General features: G+C 47.2%; 1 protein-coding gene across 1 annotated transcript in view; it reads left to right on the top strand.

Annotated features, from left to right (window-relative positions):
• Nucleotides 1-20,943, top strand: part of ITGA9 (integrin subunit alpha 9) — a 356,219-nt gene that overhangs the window by 25,481 nt on the left and 309,795 nt on the right. The window contains exon 4 of the mRNA XM_022553838.3: nucleotides 8,943-9,066. Coding sequence (XP_022409546.1) covers nucleotides 8,943-9,066 — 124 coding nt within the window. The remainder of the gene's footprint in view (nucleotides 1-8,942; nucleotides 9,067-20,943) is intronic.

The following is a 20,943-nucleotide window of genomic DNA, read 5'->3' on the forward strand; positions in this document are numbered from 1 at the left end:
GGGCTCAGTAATTGAGGCTTGAGGGCTCTAGAGTGCAGGCTCAGTAGTTGTGGCGCATGGGCTTAGTTGCTACGCGGCATGTGGGATCTTCCCGGACCAGGGCTCGAACCCGTGTCCCCTGCATTGGCAGGCGGATTCTTAACCAATGCGCCACCAGGGAAGCCCTGATGTTACATTTTTAAAGTTTTGTCAGTGTGGTTAATACTCTCTGTAGTATTCTGTTTTTTTTTTTTTTTTGGTTGACTGGCTGATTTCACTTGGCATAGTGTTCTCAAGTTTCATCCATATTGTAGCATAGGACAGGATTTCCTTAATTTTTAAGGCTCAATAATATTTCACTGTACGTATGTACTACATATTCTTTATCCATTCATCCATTGATGGATATTTGGGTTGCTTCTACGTCTGTTTTTTTGGCCATGCCGCTCAGCATGCAGGATCTTAGTTCCCTGACCAGGGATCGAACCTGGGCCCCCTGCAGTGGAAGGGCAGAGTTCCAACCACTGGACCACCAGGGAAGTCCTGCTTCCACATGTTGGCTATTGTCAATAATGCTGCTATGAACATGGGTGTGCAAATCTCTTCAAGATCCTGTTTTCAGTTCTTTTGTATATAAACCCAGAAGTGGGATTGCTAAATCCTATGGTAATTCTATTTTTAATTTTTTGAGGAACCTCTATATTGTTTTCCACAGTAGCTGTACCATTTTACATCCCCACCAACAATGCACAAGAGGAGGGTTCCAGTTTCTCCATGTCCTTGTCAACACTTTTTTTTATGATGTCCCTCTTAATGGGTATGAGATTGTATCTCATTGTGATTTGTATTTCCCTAATGATTAGTGATGTTGAGCATCTTTTCATGTGCTGGTTGGCCATTTGTATGTCTTTGGAGAAATGTCTGTTCAAGTTCTTTGCTTATTTTTTTATTTTTATTTTTTTGTGGTATGCGGGCCTCTCACTGTTGGGGCCCCTCCCGTTGCGGAGCGCAGACTCAGCAGCCATGGCTCACAGGCCTAGCTACTCCGTGGCATGTGGGATCTTCCCGGACCGGGGCACGAACCCGTGTCCCCTGCATTGGCAGGCGGACTCTCACCCACTGCGCCACCAGGGAAGCCCTCTTTGCTTATTTTTAAATTGGATTTTTTTTTGTTGAGTTGTTCTCGTGGCTTTTTGCACGTGTGCCATCTTGCCAGGAAACGTCTGTCCCCAGTCCCCTCTGTCCTCCCTGGTTTAGACTCTGCCACCTCCATGAAGCCTGTCATCAGTGACGGTGCTGTCTAGAACAAGCTTGGCATCTTTTGTGTCATTAGGAACTCAGCATTATGTCGTTACCTTATGTGCATGACTTATTTTGTGTATATGTCCTTTTTAATGGAAATCACTTGGGCATAGAGACATTTTAATGGAAATCACTTGGGTATAGAGAATCTTCTACCCTTTTAACTCTCAGCACATGGAGAAGGTCTCTCTAAGGAATGGGTCTGAAAGTGTGTTTGAATAATGTAGGGGCTGAGCGTCAATGTTAAAACAATTAGAAACCAGATTAGTTGCCATCTCTTCTTGGTGGCTGATTCTAAGCAGTTGATGGAAGCTTGAGGAAAAGGCTGTAAGTTGCCCCTAGGAAATGACAGGTGACAACAGGGTACAAGGAGTGGCCATCTAGTCCATATTCATGTTTTGGAGGCTTCATATCCATTTGCTTTTTCTTTAATGTCTTATTTCTACCTGTCAAAGCTTTCTGGGAGGTAGGTATTTATTTTAAAATTAAGAACAGGAAGATATGTGTTATTCAAATATGTTTTTTTTTACATTTTTATTGGAGTATAATTGCTTTACAATGGTGTGTTAGTTTCTGCTTTATAACAAAGTGAATCAGTTATACATATGTTCCCATATCTCTTCCCTCTTGCGTCTCCCTCCCTCCCACCCTCCCTATCCCACCCCTCCAGGCGGTCACAAAGCACCAAGCTGATCTCCCTGTGCTATGCGGCTGCTTCCCACTAGCTATCTACCTTACCTTTGGTAGTGTATATATGTCCATGCCTCTCTCTCGCTTTGTCACAGCTTACCCTTCCCCCTCCCCATATCCTCAAGTCCATTCTCTAGTAGGTCTGTGTCTTTATTCCTATCTTACCCCTAGGTTCTTCATGACATTTTTTTTTCTTAAATTCCATATATATGTGTTAGCATACGGTATTTGTCTTTCTCTTTCTGACTTACTTCACTCTGTATGACAGACTCTAGGTCTATCCACCTCATTACAGATCACTCAATTTCGTTTCTTTTTATGGCTGAGTAATATTCCATTGTATGTTTGTTTTTTTTTTTTTTTTGCGGTACGCGGACCTCTCACTGCTGTGGCCCCTCCCGTTGTGGAGCACAGGCTCCGGACGCGCAGGCTCAGTGGCCATGGCTCACGGGCCCAGCTGCTCCGCGGCATGTGGGATCCTCCCGGACCGGGGCACGAACCCGTGTCCCCTGCATCGGCAGGCGGACTCTCAACCACTGCGCCACCAGGGAAGCCCCTGCCACATCTTCTTTATCCATTCATCCGATGATGGACACTTAGGTTGTTTCCATCTCCGAGCTATTGTAAATAGAGCTGCAATGAACATTTTGGTACATGACTATTTTTGAATTATGGTTTTCTCAGGGTATATGCCCAGTAGTGGGATTGCTGGGTCATATGGTAGTTCTATTTGTAGTTTTCTAAGGAACCTCCATTCTGTTCTCCATAGTGGCTGAACCAATTCACATTCCCACCAGCAGTGCAAGAGTGTTCCCTTTTCTCCACACCCTCTCCAGCATTTATTGTTTCTAGATTTTTTGATGATGGCCATTCTGAGTGGTGTGAGATGATATCTCATTGTAGTTTTGATTTGCATTTCTCTAATGATTAATGATGTTGAGCATTCTTTCATGTGTTCGTTGGCCATCTGTATATCTTCTTTGGAGAAATGTCTATTTAGGTCTTCTGCCCATTTTTGGATTGGGTTGTTTGTTTTTTGGTTATTGAGCTGCACGAGCTGCTTATAAATTTTGGAGATTAATCCTTTGTCAGTTGCTTCATTTGCAAATATTTTCTCCCATTCTGAGGGTTATCTTTTGGTCTTGTTTATGGTTTCCTTTGCTGTGCAAAAGCTTTGAAGTTTCATTAGGTCCCATTTGTTTATTTTTGTTTTTATTTCCATTTCTCTAGGAGGTGGGTCAAAAAGGATCTTGCTGTGATTTATGTCATAGAGTGTTCTGCCTATGTTTTCCTCTAAGAGTTTGATAGTTTCTGGCCTTACATTTATGTCTTTAATCCATTTTGAGCTTATTTTTGTGTATGGTGTTAGGGAGTGATCTAATCTCATACTTTTACATGTACTTGTCCAGCTTTCCCAGCACCACTTATTGAAGAGGCTCTCCTTTCTCCACTGTACTCAAATATGTTTTGAGAACTCGGGAGGTGCCTGGGGATGTGGGCATGACACCTGTATCCCCAAGGAGCATAATATTGGATTCCAAGGTTGGGCTTGAAGAGGGAAAGGTTGGATGGCTTTTTTTGAAAATGGCATCTGGTGCTGATTTCAAGGTAAAGAACAGATAGAGGGGCTTCCCTGGTGGCGCATTGGTTAAGAATCCGCCTGCCAATGCAGGGGACACGGGTTCGAGCCCTGGTCCGGGAAGATCCCACATGCCGCAGAGCAACTAAGCCCGTGCGCCACAACAACTGAGCCTGCGCTCTGGAGCCCGCGAGCCACAACTACTGAGCCAGCATGCCACAACTACTGAAGCCCGCGTGCCTAGAGCCCGTGCTCCGCAACAAGAGAAGGCACTGCAATGAGAAGCCCGCACACAAGAGTAGCCTGCGCTTGCTGCAACTAGAGAAAAGCCTGTGCGCAGCAATGAAAACCCAACACAGCCAAAAATAAAATAATAAAATAAATAAATTAAAAAAAAAAAAAGAACAGACAGAGAGTTTGAAAGCTGTGACAGGGAGTCAAGTATCTCGATGACACATGGCATTTTCTGGCCTCATGGACCGGCAGCCAGCTGTGGCAAGACCCAGGACGTTGGGCTGGTCTGGCAGGCTGCCCTTGGCTCAGTACTTACCAGTCTCGGATCCACATACGTTGTGGTTCCTTCCATTGCCCCAGGGAAGAAATGATACCTGGAGTGAACACAGCATTGGGATTAGAGGCAAGCCCCTTCCCTTCCCGCACTCCCAGATGCAGATGACAGTTTAAGAAGTCGGGGGAAAAAATCACTTCTGGTAATAACCACTCAACAAACCCAGTACAGGCACTGAGTCGTCTCTTGGACCTGGGAGGGCAGCTCACAATGTTCAAGTCTGACATTTCTGCTTTTCAGCAGAGTCTGCAAGCCTCAGACAACAACTGAAGTCAGCATCTAGCTGACTTCTGGGAGGAAGCGGTGTTCCCCAGCTCTATCTCTTGGCTGTTTCCTTTCCGAGCATCAGGGCAGTTGCTATCTAGTCACCACTTCTCATCTGTCCATTTTTTCAAAGCCACAGGATACACTTTTGCATTTACTTCTGTTGCTTTGTTTCCTGATTTTTTTTTTAAGTGAACTTTTTGCTGAGCTTTAACATCCATGCAGGAAAGTGCACAAATCATCTGTGTACATCTAGATGAGTTTTCAGTAGGTGAACATTTTCAGAATGAGTTTCCCAGAACCCCAGAAGTCACCTTCCCTGGACCTCCCAGGCCATTCCCTCCTCCCTTGGAGTGGAAGGTTCTTTGGGGGGTGGAATCTGTGGCATCAGGGCCCTGATCCCCTCCATCCCCTGTTCTCAGTGGCCCAGGGCCTGGCCCAGCCTGTGCTGAATGGACCCGAGGCATGGGAAAGCTCTGGCCATCTGTGCATGGCAAATGCATGTGTAAGAGGGTGAGGAGGGGGGAGTGGTGTGGGGGGGAGCGGTGCGACGTGGTGTGGGGGGAGACGTACATGCTGCTGTGGCTGAGCCATCGGAAAGGCCCAGCACCCACCACCCCCAGGAAGGACATGTGTTTTCATACAAGAAAGCCCTTCGAAATATACTCATCTCTTTATCCTTTTGGGAGGAAGAACAACCCTTATAACCTGAAGTATGTAAGATGCTAAGATTTGGGGTGGTCCGCCTAGAGGGGTGGGATTGGGAGGGGATATGGGGATATATGTATATACGTATAGCTGATTCACTTTGTTGTACAGCAGAAACTAACACAACAGTGTAAAGCCATTATACTGCAGTAAAATGTTAAAAAAAAGATTTGGGGTGGTCCTAGACCCTCTCCCCTCTTTTGTTAAAATTCTTTGGAATCCAAGTTGGAATAAGTCTTGCTGTTTCCAGAGGGTGCTCTCTTTCTCCTGTTGGTCTTGCCTGCTCTGCCCACACCCCCTGCCTCCCTCACAGCAGAACTCATTTGGAGAGACTGATGGAGATATTAATGCTTTGGAGACAGTCCCTAGGAATTTTTCTTAATGTAGGAGTCAGATTGACATGCGTGTATATATAAGGATAATTGGGACTAAACAAAGTCTTTTCTTTCTGTAGTTTATGTTCAGAGACACTTTTCCTTGTTTTCTTACATGCAAACTGCCTTTGACACTTTGATCTCTGACCTCACAGAATGCATTAATTTTAGTTTAGTTTATTGTGAAATGCAATCTTTGGATCTTCTAGAAATTCCCAGAGATCACTTCTTAAATAGTTTATGCCACTTAAAAAAAAAAGACAGTAGGGCTTACCTGGTGGCGCAGTGGTTAAGAATCCTTCTGCTAATGCAGGCGACACACGAGCCTTGGTCAGGGAAGATCCCACATGCCGCGGAGCAGCTAAGCCCGTGCGCCACAATTACTGAGCCTGCGCTCTAGAGCCTGCGACCCACAACTACTGAAGCCTGTGCGCCTAAAGCCGTGCTCCACAACAAGAGAAGCCACCGCAATGAGAAGCCCGCATACTGCAACCCACACAGCAATCAATCAATCAATCAATAAGACAATAAGCTAGACATTAAATACACAAAGTCCGTCCTTACAAGAGTCAGCGTGGGTCATGGTAAACACCCGCCTCGGTCCCTTTTGGTCCCTCTAACCCAGAAATACAGTAAAACATGGTAAGCCCACGAGCTTTGCCAAATCCATAAACTAAAATATAACTAATGTACTAGCTAATTAGATGGTAAGTGATTCAAATTTGCAAACTATCAGAATTTGGTCAGAAATAAAATAAAATTAAAACCCTTAGTGGAGTGGAGTGATGATCCACCGAGTGATACTGTTGTTTAGCTTCTTGCCTGATATCATTTCAGTCTATTGAGAAATATGCTAGAAGCGCAGAATAGTACCGCGCGGGGAGGAATGAAGGTGGTTTGCAGTGTAAGGAACAATGAGATTAACGTCATAGGGTAGGAGGCAGAGTGTGGGCAGGCTGAGGTTTCTCGCCGCTCTGAGTGTCCTCATTTTCCCGTGGACAGAGAGCAGCCTTGTCAAGGGCCCTTGGGCAGTTTGCTTGAAGGCATGAAGACCAGAGAGGCTGGCAGGCAGTGAATTTCTTTGTAGAGTAACCTCAGGGATAGCCAGGCCCTGGAGAGCTCCCCCACTGCCCAGGGCCTGGACATCCTGTTCGACCCCAGAGAGGTCATTTCGGGGTTCCTGAGACCTGTGGAGAGGCTCTAAGGGCAATAGCTACCCGACCTGCCTCAAAGAGTGGGTTTTGATGGCTTCTCAGGTGGGCATTGGGAGTTATAAGTTGGAAATGTTTTCTACTAAGACAAGGAGGACTCTGAAATGTGGGTTCCTGTGTTGTTTGCAGCACTTACCAGCTCTGGAACTTAAGCAAAGCACTCTCTGATACCCAGGGTTCCTGTACAGAAAATCGAATTCTGAGACACCTCCCCACCTTCCAGGGTTACAGAAGCGGTCAGATGTGGACCATGTAAATGCAGAATGTTACAGCCTACAAAATCAGTGTGTTTGATGCAAACAAAGAAGTGAAACACTTTGATTATTTTAAAATGCAGTATTTTAAGAAAATGCATCTGTTGGCCAGAGTGAAGCAACCTGATAACAGAAGTGAGTGTGAATGTCCACGAGAAACAGGTGGGGCTAGGCAGAGCGCACACCTTTGCAGGAAACAGCTGGGCTCCTCACCAGCTGCGCGGGTGCACTGGAGTGTGAGGCTGGGTGTGTCCAGTGCCGGTGGGGAAGGATGCAAGTCTATGTTCCTGCTTCTGGCTCCCAGAACTGCCCTCCCTCCAGGTGTCTCCTGGCACATTCGACCCCAGTGCTTCCCAGAGGCTTCCCTCCAGAGCTGACCAGAGGGTCGGTCTCACCTCCTCGCATGTGCCAAGCTCTCGCTCACCTCAGGGTTCCTCACTTTCTTCAGGTCTCTGCTCAGATGTCACCTCCTTGGAGAGGCCCAGGCCACTTCCTGGCATGTGGGACCATCCTGGTGAGATGGAAATGTTCTATATCTTGCTAAGGGTTTGGTTACACGAGAGTATATTTGTCAAAGCTCATTAGATGGTACACTTGAGATTTGTGCATTTTTCTGTATGTAAATTTACTTCAAAAGACCATCAACAAACATTTACTTCTGATTAATGATATAAAACAGTCAAATATCAGCAACTTCATATGGTTTAACCAAATGCTTTGCCCTGAACCTGAAAAGGAGCTCCTGAAGGTGCTCCACGGACCAGTGGCCTCGGCTCACCTGGGGGCTTGTTATAAATGCAGATTCTCAGGGCCCTGAAGACTGGCTGAGCCAGCTCTCTGGGTGGGGCCCAGCGGTCTGTGATTTAGTAAGGCTTCCATGTGATTCTGAAGGGTCTCACGTTTGATGGAGGCCGATGGCTGCTCCGTGGGCAAGCAGGTAGCACCTTGATGCTTAGGGTCTGTTTTGGGTGGAGCAGCACTCCTCGTCTCTGGCTTTTTCTCAGTATGTTCTTTGCTGAGGACTCGAGTCTGTCTGCTGCACCAGATGGACCTGTGACTGTTCACTGCTGCATCCTCAGTGCCAGCTCAGAGCCTGGTGCATAGTAGGTGCTCAGTAAATACTTGATGGACGAATGAACAGATGCATGTGTGGGGCACGCACAACGGATCCATCCTGGCCCGAGGGCCCTGAAGCGGGTATTGGGTGCTTGTCTTATCCTCTGCCTGGTTTCCTTTTCTGTCCTTTCCTGCTCTGCCCACATCTGGTGGGTCCCTGGGCCCATCAGCTCTACCTCTACATCGTGAGGTCACCCCCTTCTCCCATCTCCACTGCCCCTGTCCTGGTGCAGGCAGCAGCATCCCTCACCTGATGTTCACTTCCACCCTTGCCTATCTACAGCCTCCACTCGGCAGCCCAGTTATCTTTCCAAACTGTGAGTCAGCCCATGCCACTTGCCTGTGTAAGACCCTCTGTCAGCACATCCACTAAAGTCACAGTCATCCCCAAGGTCTATAAGACTCCCGGGGCCTGTCCCCTGTCCCCTCTCTGACCTCACTTCCCTCCACAGCAGCCCCACGGGCCTCCTTTCTTTCTGTGGACCCTCAGCCTTCTCCTTTGCCCCTGATATTCCCTCCTGGAGCACTTGCCTCTGTGCCCAGTGTGTTTGGCTCTTTCTCATCCTTTTGGCTGCCCCTGGCCTCCAGGTGAAAACTGTCCTCCCCACTCCCAGATTCTCAGTCCATAACCCAGTGTCTTTCCTTTCCGGCACTTGCTAGGGTCCCCATTTGTTTGTATGTTTGTTGGTTGTCTGCCTCTCCCAGGGGCACTCCCCAGGCACTCTCGCAGTTTGCTGATGCCCACCCAGCACAGCACCTGGGCTGGATGGGAGAGAAGGTGGCTTCCTGGCCCCTCTGCACCTCTCTCCTCCTACAGAACCACCTGGCACTGCCGGGCTCTGCTTTGTGACCTCCTGAGCCTGACTCTTCTCCTCTGAACCTCTCTCTGTCCTCTAGGCCTGTGCCCACCGCTGGAAGAACATCTACTACGAAACAGACCACATCCTGCCCCACGGCTTCTGTTACATCATCCCATCCAACCTCCAGGCCCAAGGCAGGACGCTGATCCCTTGCTATGAAGGTGAGCTCTGACTGATCCTCCCTCTCGCTTTCTGATCCCACGTCACGCCCCAAACAACCCCCAACCATCTCCACACCACCATCTGAACACTTCCCCCGGCTTTCCACACTCTAACAGAAGGGCTGCACCATGTCCCCAGATGGCCCTTTGGTGTCCGAGGATCAGGTAATGAGGAAGATGGGAAGGGGCAGCGTTGCCAGGCCCTGCCCAGCCTTGTCCATCTGTGCCACAGAGCCCATGGCGCTTCCCAAGCTTTATAAAGTCTCAGACTGAAATTCACCAGCCTCTTGGTTTCCTGACACTGCCAGATGTTGTGCAGCCTTGGGAAACTTGCTTTCCCTCTCTGGGCCTGTTTCCTCCCCATGAAAATTCAGAGGTTGGCTCAGATGGTCTTCACAGTCCCATGCAGCTCCCAGATGGTCATAACGCTTCCGAGACAACTCCCGGCCATACCCGTGGACAGATGTCCTGAGGCAGGGGGAAGGGAAGGCCCAGGGTTCAGTCACTTCATGACATCCCAAGTCTGGCTTTCCTTCTCATCCGGTCTGCACACTCTGGCAGATGCTGGAGAGTTGGGTGCACCTTCGGCATGGTTTTAAGAGCTCCTTACGAAGGGGCACTTGGGGTTTGGGAAGGAAAATGTTTTCTCAAGCTCCCTACTTAGACGGTTCTAATGCCTGGGCTGGGGACCACTGAGCCTATCATGACTTAGCTCAGTTGAATTTGAGCTTTACGGATTCAGTGTCATTTACTGCAGTTTTACAGCTTGTGCTCTCAGGGTTTGCTTAGCCTAATTCCAAGTGAGCTAAGTGCTTGGCTGTTTATGTTTTAATTCTCCCCCTAATTTATTTGTTTGGACAGCAGTCTCCACTAGCCCGTGGCCACCTTTCCCTTGGGCCTCCCTGGGTTTTCCCATGTTTCAAGTTTTGGCCATTGAAAAGGGGCTCTGGGAAAGGCCAGGTCCCTGCAGGAGGCATGGACCCTCTCCTCTGTGAGGGGAACCCTTTCTTTGATCCCATGTCAGCATCTGATCAGCTCTGGCAGGACCATGCTAGGCAACTGAACTCTGGCCCTGTTTATCTCTGTACTGCCGCCATCAAAAGAAAAACCTCAGCTGAAAAATAGATGATGATGTGATCAGTCGAGAGGAGGAGGGATAGGTCATATAAAGACACCGATGAGGGGCCAGGACTGTGCTGACTGCCCCAGCTGGTTGCTTCCTTTTTTTCCAGGAGGAAAAGTGAAAAGGCCCTGGAAGAACTTGTTGGGTAGCTTGTGAGGCTGGGAGGAGTGAGAGAATCAGTAGGGACGATGGAGGCTGTGGGGACAGAACCCAACTAATTATGCAATAGGACCAGCAGCACTCTGGTTTTCTCAGAAGTTGTCTTGTGAAATAGGGCCACGTTGCCATCCCTAGTGACTCCCCTGTACACCACCGTAAGCGTTAGAAAGCAAAAGACAGCCCTTTGGAGAGGGAGCTGGGGTCACATGTCCATTTGTACCTGTAGCCACTGTGGCTTACACTTTTAAAGGATCTGTTATCAGGCATTTGGGGGGGCGGGATCAGCAGTAGAATGGGGTTGGTCTGGGGACTTTATATATTCTCTTTTTTTTTTTTTGGCCACGCCACGCGGCATGTGGGCATCTTAATTCTCCAACCAGGGATCAAACCCTTCCCCTAGCAGTGAAAGCATGGAGTCTTAATCACTGGAAGTAGTTTGTTTTGGAAGTTATTCCAGAAGACACCAGTGGGGAGCGGGAAAGTGAGAAAAGGAGGGGAAGGCGGCCCATGAGGGGTGTGGTCCCCATGAGTTACCAGCCTGGGCCACTGGGATACAATCTCTGGGCCAGTGTAGGACACACACCTCAGAATTATCTTGCCTGAGGGATGAGGGGATGGGTCTGTATCCACTGGTCATCCTGTCCTGCCATGTGTGTGGGCGGGGAAAGCCCCCAGGCAGAGAGATGCAGGTGCTGGCAGGTGGCAGTCAGGCCATGTTACAGAAATGGTAATGGGGGGGGACCTGGGGGGGGCCCCTTGGCAGCGAGGGTTCTGTGTTGCCTTTCTCCTGTTACAGATGAGGATGCTAAGACTCGGCTTTTAAGTAAATTGTGAAAGGTCATTCAAAATCACATGGTGGATAGAGCTGGGTTTTGAATTTTCATTTGTCTGACCTCAGCAAATCATTTTGTCCCCTGGTGGTTAGTGGGGATTTGTTTTGTGTTTTGGTGTTTCTGGTTTAAATGAGATTTAAATAGGAGCCAGTTGTTCACCCTCTCAAAATAAGAGAGGGTGACTGAACTGTCCCAAAGGTCCAATCATGAGGGAGGGGAACATGAACATTTTGGGTGTTGGTATTCTCAAGGGCACCTGCCTGTCTTCTTTGCTGGCAGCTCTGGCCTGACCTTGGCGGGAACGTGCAAGCCTCCGTGAGCCAAGGAGGGCACCACGGGGCCAGGTAGCAGGTTGAGTCATGTCTGCTCCACATGTCTGTCACTCACAGTAGAGTGTGAGCTCTGAGCCCACCCCTCTGGGTGCTTTGGACTATTGCCTGAACGTGTTCCCCGTAGCTCACTGGTCCCAGGAGAGAGACGTGTGGAACAGACCCAAACCCTAAACCTGCAGCCAGAGCCCAGCTAGGTCATCCAAACCCTAGGTGACTTGTAGATGTGCATGGGAGAAATAAATGCTTGTCATTGTTTGCAAGGAGATTTCCTGGTTGTTACGCAGTAATAGCTGACTGACACAGGCTTGTCACAGGAACCCACATTCCTCGTGCAACAGTGGCTGTGGGATGGGCTTCGGCCTCTAGAATCACTCTTTTCTATGGTTGTTCCTTGACTTAATGATGGCCAGCTGGAGCCAGCAAGGAAAGTAGCAAAGTGGTCGTGCCCTGCCCAGTCCTTCATCCCCATGGGCACCCACACTTCTGTATCCTAACTCATTCAGTGCCCAGGGAGGAGTGCGGGGTGGGGCCGGGATGGGGAGCATTGGAGTATAAGCAGCCCCTTAGAACAATGGGGGACTGAACGGAACGCCTCTGTAGTTCTTGGTCCTGTAAGAGGCAAGGTGTGGCAGATGGTCACATTTCTCTAGAAGAGGGACTGGCAGGTGGGGGATGCAGGCCACAGGGCCCTTGCCTGTGCTCTTGCTTTGGGATCTCCATCTCCCTGTTTGGTGGTCTAAACTAAACCTACTTAAGCTCTTAAGGCAATCATTATTTTCTCTTAATGTGGAAAAACTCAGTAACGCTGGCTGTCTGTTCCAGTTGGGGGATCATGTGGTAGTGAAGTACAACAGAAGTATTTTGGAGTTTGACTGGACCTTTCAAATATCACCCAGCCTGGCCTCTTTGTCTTTACTGACATCCAGAGATGTGGGGTGGCTTGCTCAGGCTGAGTTTTAACAGACTCTGGGCCTAGACCGTCAGAGTCCCAGTCCTGGCTCTGCCACTTCTTTTTTGCCATATGCGGGCCTCTCACTGTTGCGGCCTCTCCCGCTGTGGAGCACAGGCTCCAGATGCGCAGGCTCAGCGGCCATGGCTCATGGGCCCAGCCGCTCTGCGGCATGTGGGATCTTCCCAGACCGGGGCACGAACCTGTGTCCCCCACATCGGCAGGCGGACTCTCAACCACTGCGCCACCAGGGAAGCCCTCTGCCACTTGTTAATGCTGTGACTTCAGATGAGTGACTTAACCTTTTGTGCCTAGCCTACCTCAAGGGGCTGTGGAGAGGATTAAGTTAAAGCTTGTAAGTTCTTAGAGCAATGGCTGGCATTCAAGGATGTGGAGGGTCAACTGTACTCTGCCATTTTATATAAGGCACTTGAGCACCTGCAAATTTTGGTATCTGTAGGCATCCTGGAACCAAGCCCTCATGGATACTGAGGGAAGATTGTATATGCTAATAAGCACATATATGTTAATATACCATATTATGTGCTAATGTACTGTCTGCCAAGCAAGTGTTTGTTAATTACTATAGGGCAACTAATTTGTCTACCAGGGATAGAGTCCACCTGTTAGACCCTGTGCTAAGTGCCTGATGGATAAAGCCCAAGAAATTCCCCATCTACAGGGGAAAACAGAGCGGGAACATGATGCTTCCAAAGTGGCAGATCTGAGTGGGGAGAGAATTCTATGCCCGTGTACATGGCCTGGAACCTCTGCAAAGGCCCAGGCTGCATCCTCGTTTAAGGTGGCATTAAGGTAGGATTATTTCATTTTACAGCTGGAAAAACGGAGACCTGCCTAGAGTCTGCAGCCTGTTGGGGCCCATGGAAAAGACAAATGGTGGATGCTGGGCAGGGGAGGATGGACACTTCCTCTGCAAGAGTGGAAAGACCTCAGGGTGGGGTTGGGTGTGGCCTGATCTTCCAGGCTTCTGCCTCCATGGCCTCAACCCTGTGGCTGGACCCTCGGTGGGAATGGACACCATGATGCCTCCATTACATTTACCTCTGAGGGTTGTGAGAAGCTCATGAGAAAATGCAGGTGAAAGTGTTCAGAAAGATCACACACTGTTCTCTAATTGTGGCCTGATTGTGGGTCTCAGTGAGGGTCAGCCGTGCTCTCTCCAGAATGTTGGGAGGTTGGTTTAATTGAGGAGAGCCTCTAAGTGTGTGAGCACCTGTCCACAATGTCTCAAACTTTTCACTTCTTAAAAAGTCTGTCTTTGGTTTGGCACAAGGACATTTTTCTCCTGGCTTTTCGGGTGCTTCCTGTTTCTGGTTGGTGGGAAATGCTATCAGAATATCCTGTTTGGAGCCAGGAAATGTAGAGGGAATGGGAAACAAAAATGAATTTAGGACACAAAGTAAAATAAACGGATGGCGTGTACCCCTAAGTCAAACCGTTTATTTGATAGGAGAATATTGTCATTACTACCATATGGGGTTTGGTTTATATCAGAATGTGTGAGAAAATGAGAAGTTTAGTGGGGTGACAGATGGGCAAAACTCTTCATAAATTAAAGAGCATGCACTGTAAAACATTAGTTGCTATTAACCAAGTTATGGTTACCGAGTCCAAGCTTGCGCTGCTCTCCGCACGACAGGCCAATGAATTGGAGATGAGGTGTTGAGGCAAGGAATACGACTTTAAAACGGAAAGCCGGCACACTGAGAAGATGGCAGACTAGTGTCTCCGATAAATCATCTTATCCGGGTTTGGATGCCAGTTTCTTTTATAGCACAGAGAGGGGGAGGAGATGGGGAAGTAAAGTAAAAATACCATAAATTTTGCAAATATATCCTGGAATGGCCAGCCTCCGGTGAAGGGATGTGTTAATTTCTTCTTTCTTGCAGCCGTCCACAGGTGAATGGGGTCAGATGGTCTCCCTGCGAGCTGAACAGGAGCACTTTAACATTCAGGCAGAGGGGGCAGGGTTCCCTGAGGCAGGCCATTCTGTATGATTATAATAACAAAAGCAGCGAAAAGCAAAGGTTAAAGGCAAAGAAACAGATCGAATTTAGAATCCCATTTAGCTCTTTCCTGTTACAATGGGATTTTAGGACTCCCGGAAGTGAAGTCAGTGCATTGATAAAATCAAGCGCAGAGATTTCTTTCATCCTTTGCCCTTGAGTCCCCTGAGGCAAGAAGCCAGAGCTTGGCAGGAGGGGGGGTTATAAACAGGTCATCTTTATATTCTCACTAATATGGAATAATCTGGGAGCAGCTCAGCTAAATTAACAAAAAGCATTAAAAATAAAACACTGATAAATGCAATTGGGTACCACTGTATATTAGATCTAATTTCAGAATCTGGCTTTACCACTCACTCATTCCTATGAACCTGTAGCTCCTACTTCCTGTTTGGGTGACTTTGAGTAGACCCCGCCCCTGGCCTTGAACCTCAGTGCCCACCTTTGTAAAATGGAGGGATTAATCCCTACTTAAGAGGTATTTGGGACTTCCACCGCGGTGGCCTGGGTTCAATCCCTGATGGGGAACTAAGATCCCACAAGACACGCAGCATGGCCAAAAAAAAAAAAAAAAAAAAAAAAGAGAGAGGTATTTGAAGTATATAATGTGCCTAACACAGCTCCTAGCTCAGGGTGAGTACTCAATAAAAGGGAATTTTCTAATTAACTTTTTAAATAGTATCATAGTGTCCTTAAACCTTCTCCGAAGGCATCCAGCGGTCCTGCTTTAATGAATAATTGAGGGTGGAAAGCTGGGTATTGCTAACCTGATTTTAAGACTCCTTGAAAAGATTATAATTTTAAAAATTCCTTTGAAGATCATATTTGCACAATTTATTTTCTTGGTAAGCTCTCTTTATGTAGATGATCTGAAGTTTAATTCATGCCATGTTTAAATATTCTCAAGTTTGGAATTGCTGGGGTCTTAGTTTATCAAATTTTACCATGCTTTAAAATTGTCCCATTGATTCCAAATATTTCTGTACCATTTTCTTCGTTATCAGGGGGTGGCCAGGCCTTTAATTCCTAATTGCTTTTGCATCTCTCAAGATGGAGATCATTTCTAGAGAAGGAAATAGATTCCTCTATTTAGATGAGAAGACTCCTCTTCCCCCTTCTAATGTTGAAGGCTGTGGCTCCACAGGGGATACAAATCAATCAAGATTCATTTACAAATGAAAAGCAGTTGAGGTTTTGTTTTGTTGTGTTTTTGTTTTGGAGAGAACCATAAAAGGCTAAGTTAATCCATTTAAAAATTCAAGAACAAGCCCCATAAATTTTTATTAAATAAAGAGCTCTACATTTACATAGGATTTTATGGTTTCCAAAGAGCTTTCATAAACATTATCTCATTTAAGTAAATGCAGCAAATTTAAAAAAGCAGATGCAGTTCTGTAGTATGCCCAGTTTATGTGGAGGGGGACCCTGAGAGGGAGGGTGGCTGGAGGGGACAGCCAGGGCCAAGCCTCTGGGAGTGGCTCTTGGAGCTCAGGGAGACCCATCAAGCTTTCCCTTTGGTGCTAAGAATTCTTATCTTGGGCATAAATATATTCTACACTTCAAACATGTTTTCATACATTGTGTGGAATTATTGACTTAAACTACTTAAACTATGTCATCTAATAGTTTCCTTATGGATATTCAAATGTTATGAATCTCCTCTTCTGAAATTACATATCTGTGTGATGGATGTCTTAGGTTTCTTCCTTTTAGAGACACTAACAGATTCAGAGTCACCAAATATTTATCAAGCACCTACTGGGTTCCAGGTGTTGTGCTAGGTATTTAACATTTATGATCTTACTGAGTAATCACATCATGGGGGTGGTTTAAGTATTCTTATCCCCATTGTACAGATGAGAAAACTGAAGCTTAGGGAGGTTGATGAAGGTCACAAGCTTATTAAGCAGAAGAAGGGTGGTGGCTATTAAGTTCAGAACACGTTTCTTTTTTTTTTTTCCATTTAGGCTGTGGTCCTTGTAACTGAGGGTTGTTTTATATATTTAAATACTCTTTTTATTACTAGATTTCTGTCTACCTGATTTCAGTTTCCTCCGAATTGTTTTTTTTTTTTTTTTTTTTGCGGGCCTCTCACTGTTGTGGCCTCTTTCGTTGCGGTGCTCCGGACGCACAGGCCCAGAGGCCATGGCTCACGGGCCCAGCCGCTCCGCGGCATGTGGGATCCTCCTGGACCGGGGCACGAACCCGTGTCCCCTGTATCAGCAGGTGGACTCTCAACCACTGGACCACCAGGGAAGCCCTGTTGTTGTTTTTTAATTGAAGTATAGTTGATTTACAATGTTGTGTTAGTTTCAGGTTACAGCAAAGTGATATATATAAAATATATATTATATATATATATCATATATATATTCTTTTTCACATTCTTTTCCCTTAAAGGTTATTACAAAATATTCAGTATAGATTCCTGTGCTATACAGTAGGTCCTTGTTGGTTATCTCTTTTATATATAGTAGTGTGTGTATGTTAATCCCAAACTCCTAATTTATCCCTCCCCACCTCTTCCCCTTTGGTAAATTTGTTTCTATGTCTCTGGGTCTGTTTTTGTTTTGTATATAAGTTCATAAGTATAATCAAATTGTTTAATTATCAGTTGGTTAGTATTCACTCAGAAATTGAGCAAAAATTCAGACATTAAGACTGGAAAGTTATTTTTTTCCTCTGATATTTTATTTCATGGCTAAGCTAAGGAACTATGGAAAGATAATTTTAAAATTGATGTGTTAGAAAGACTAGCTTTGAAAGATGAAACTTTCTCAAATGGTTAAAAGGAAGAGAGCTCAGTAGGAAGAATATATGTTACACTGTATGTAAATCTTGATCTTTCCATGGGTTGGTTTTATCCCGCCAGTGTTTTGGGAAGAGTGTAGGAAGCGACTCCACCCAGGCTAATTCTTGAATGAATTAAATTCATTAGTGTACGTTCCATGCATTGAGTTGTGGGTTATGAATATTTGGAAACCAGTATCTTTTCCTCTCTCAATTGCCTGCTGTTTAGACAGGGTTTAGTAAAACCAGCAGCTCAACCAAGGAAAATACTACAATTTTTAGACTGGAGGAGCCATGCAACTTAATGAATCAAAGTGTGTGACGCAGGCCACATAATTCAGACCCACCCACGGCAGAAAGACAGAGCTCTCCAACCCGTTCCCAGCTCCTCCAAGGGATGTCTGGGCCCCCTCGTTCCACCACATCTTGCTTCCCTGATTCAGTTGCCCCACATTTAACAGAGTCAGGTTTGTTACAGCATCCATGAGGTTCTGTGGTGCCAAGCCCGGTTCTCCCTTGCTGCTTCGAGGTGGATAAACGTTTTGTTCCACAGTGGAGAGGGAGGAAACTGGCGTGTTGTGGTCCTCTCTCCTCGGCCACGTCCTCAGAGCCTTTGGAGACTGAATGGAAGTGCCCAGGAGTGGCCTGGTGCCTCTGTGTGTGCAGGAGCAGTTCTTCTTGAGAACACAGGAGGCTGGAGGTCCTGCCACAGCAATCCGCCCTCTACTTCCTGGACCTCTCCGCAGAGGGAGGGTGTGTGACCTGGGGATGCTGTGATGGGACAGCCCCTTGTCTCCACACTCACTCCCCTTCTCATAGCTCTGTGGTAGAGGATCTCCTGCCTTCTCCAGTATAGGCAAGCAAAATCGAGTTTCTAGCATACGGGAATGATAGATTGCCCTATGTATATAATTTTTGAAGAAGAAGAAAGGCCTGTACTTTAGAACTGGATTAGAGAGAAACTACAACGTGCCCTTTATATATATATATATACACACATAAATATAAAATATATAAAATATTTAAAAATATATATGTATTTTATATATTTGTATATATTTATATATATATTATATATATATATTTTTTTTTGCAGAAGGTATCAGGTTAAAATAACAGTGGTGTCCTTAACTCATGGAAATAGCACTCAACAGAGTGAAAACAACTGAAGCATGCTGTGGTCCAGGATCCAGTGTATCTGGCCAGCATCTCTTGGGAAGCCCCCATAGCCCAGGCCTGGGCCCTAAGGGCCACCACTGCACCCTGAGGTGCCAGTTTACCTGTTGTGTGGCCTTGTTCACTTTACAAAGTCTTTCTTAGATCACTTCTCACTTAATCAGGATTTTTGAATATCTGGTAGGCCAGCACAATGTGGATGTTTGATTTTTACTGGAAAGGAGCAGGCCAGGCACAGAACTTGACTTGGGGTTTGGGTGGCTGTGCTCGCACAATGGTGCTGAGTCTTACGATGTGGTTGATCAGGAATAGCTTTGAAGTGTTCTGTGAAGCCTGCTCACGTCACTTCTTCACAGGAGTTTGGCTTTTAGAAGAAGAGCACTTTGTACCAGGAGGGCCAGGCTTGGACACAGGCTCAGTGTCTCCCAGCGTGGGCCGTCCCATCTGTGTCCTCAGATCTTTGAGGACAGTCCGTGAAGGATCATGCCAGGGGGTGGGCAGGGATTAAAGAACCGGTTCTGAATATTCTATGCAGTTTCTCTTGAGGACCAAGAGGGAGATGGAATTGCCCAAGGCAGAATCAGTCAACCTAGGTTCGGGAAGCCCAGAAAAATCCATCCTGTGTGTACTTGCCCTGCTCCAGTCACACCTACTTCCATCCTTAGGCCTCTGGGGTCAGTGATGCCACCGATTGGATTCCCGGGACACAACTCCTCTTCAAGCAAGCCTGGGGTGGAGGTCACAGAGCCTGATGGACTGGAGGACAGAGGGTAGGGCTGGGAGGTCAGGGGGCACAGAGGTCCAAGGCAAGCAAGTTGGAGAGTCCAGGTGCTCAGTGGCTGAAAGAATGTGCCAGATCCTCTTGCATCTCTGCCTGGGGCCTCGGGTCTGGGCACGGACGGCAGCGCCCACACCTTCCCTCAGCAAAGCCTCACCTGCACACACTGTACCTTACACCGGGCTGGTGTTGGGGGCACTGAGATGGGTGAACTCATCTTGGTGTTGAATAAACTATGTGATGAACAAACACATTTTGAGATGGGGAGAGGGTATCACTTACCTTTACCTACAAGGTCACCTGGGCACAGAAGCTGAGGAGGGGTTCTGGAAGGCTGTGGAATGTGAAATGTCAGATACACATACCAGTGGAGCCTTCCTAGACTGGAGTTGCCACAGCTGCCCCCCAAAGTGTGTGGTGCTGTGGGGAGCGAGGAAGCATAGGAATGGATCCTGTTGCAGGTTGAAGGGGTTAATCAGAGCACAGGCATTTCTGGGCAGTCAGAACATGGCCTGTCCTCTCAGGAGCCATGGGTGCTTGTCAGGAGCCCCACGTGGTTTGATTCCTTGCTCTAGAGCAAGCTGAGAAGGCAGATATAGACCCTGGGGTTTCAGGAATGTCGGAGCTGGTGAGATGGTGACTGCTTCCCGTGTGTGAGGCCCACAGACCTCGGAAGAGGCCATCCCAGGTTGGGGAGCCGGGCTGGCCTCTGAACGGTGCCACGATGCCGGCTGAGTGCTGGTCAAAGGGCTTCCCCTGCGGTCCTTTGGCCTGGGGTGGGGTTGGGACCCTCCCAGCTCCCAGAATGGCTGTGGTCACCTCAGGAACCGGGGGCCTGCTCCTGGCTTAGCGCTCGCCAGCAGAGTGTGGGGATGGGGTAGAGAAAGCCAAGTTTTCCCGTCTAGTTTTGGAGCCCCTGTCACAAAAGAGATCTTGGGACTGTTTTTTTTAAAACATGAAAGATTCCCACATAATTCCTCTTCATGTCCTAGATTTATGAGGCTGAACTCGAGTGTCCTGCACTGTAGTTTCCTTCAGCTCGTGGGGGCTGAATTTCCTTTCTGTGTTTCATTTGTCTGAGACTTACAATCAGGTCAGTGGGTGGATATGCTTTTCGCCAGACCTTCCACATTTAATATGACTGTTTGTTCTGGTTGGGACATTTTGAACCTTTTTGCCATTGTGCTATTTGATATAGGATTTATTAGTTTTTATGGTTTCTTGCCATCGTACAATTTGATGCAGGATCTCTTTATGACTTCGCATAAGTCCCGCTCCCGGCCCTGGTGCAAGATTTTGCAGAGAAGTGTGTTCTCCTGTCACTGGGTTGCTTTCTGGCAGGGCTGTGAGTTCTCTTTGTAATAACAGGACAAGGTAGGAGGAACTGATTTAGCCCTCCCCTGGAAGAGGAGTAACTCCATTGACATTCTGTTGTAATTTAGCAGTTGGTTAATGGCCACTTACTGGAGAATGTTACCAGGTTCTGCAGTGAGTGTTGTTAGAAAATGAATTCCTCTGTGTATTTCCCCAGGGCCCTTCTGCTTCTCCTCCAGGACATAACTTTGGAACCACAGGAAGTGGCACTGTGTTGCAATCACAGCTTCACTGTTCCTTTGTATTATTTATTTTGTGTTTCAGAATTAAGTATATTGCTTTTAATGGAACCAGAGACTTGTCAGGAGCCCAGGGGGTGACATGGGGGTCACTGGG

Source organism: Delphinapterus leucas, chromosome 10, assembly GCF_059928025.1.
Source record: "Delphinapterus leucas isolate spDelLeu-1000000601 "Yukka" chromosome 10, BTC_Dleu_Yukka2, whole genome shotgun sequence".
Taxonomy (NCBI): Eukaryota; Metazoa; Chordata; class Mammalia; order Artiodactyla; family Monodontidae; genus Delphinapterus; species Delphinapterus leucas.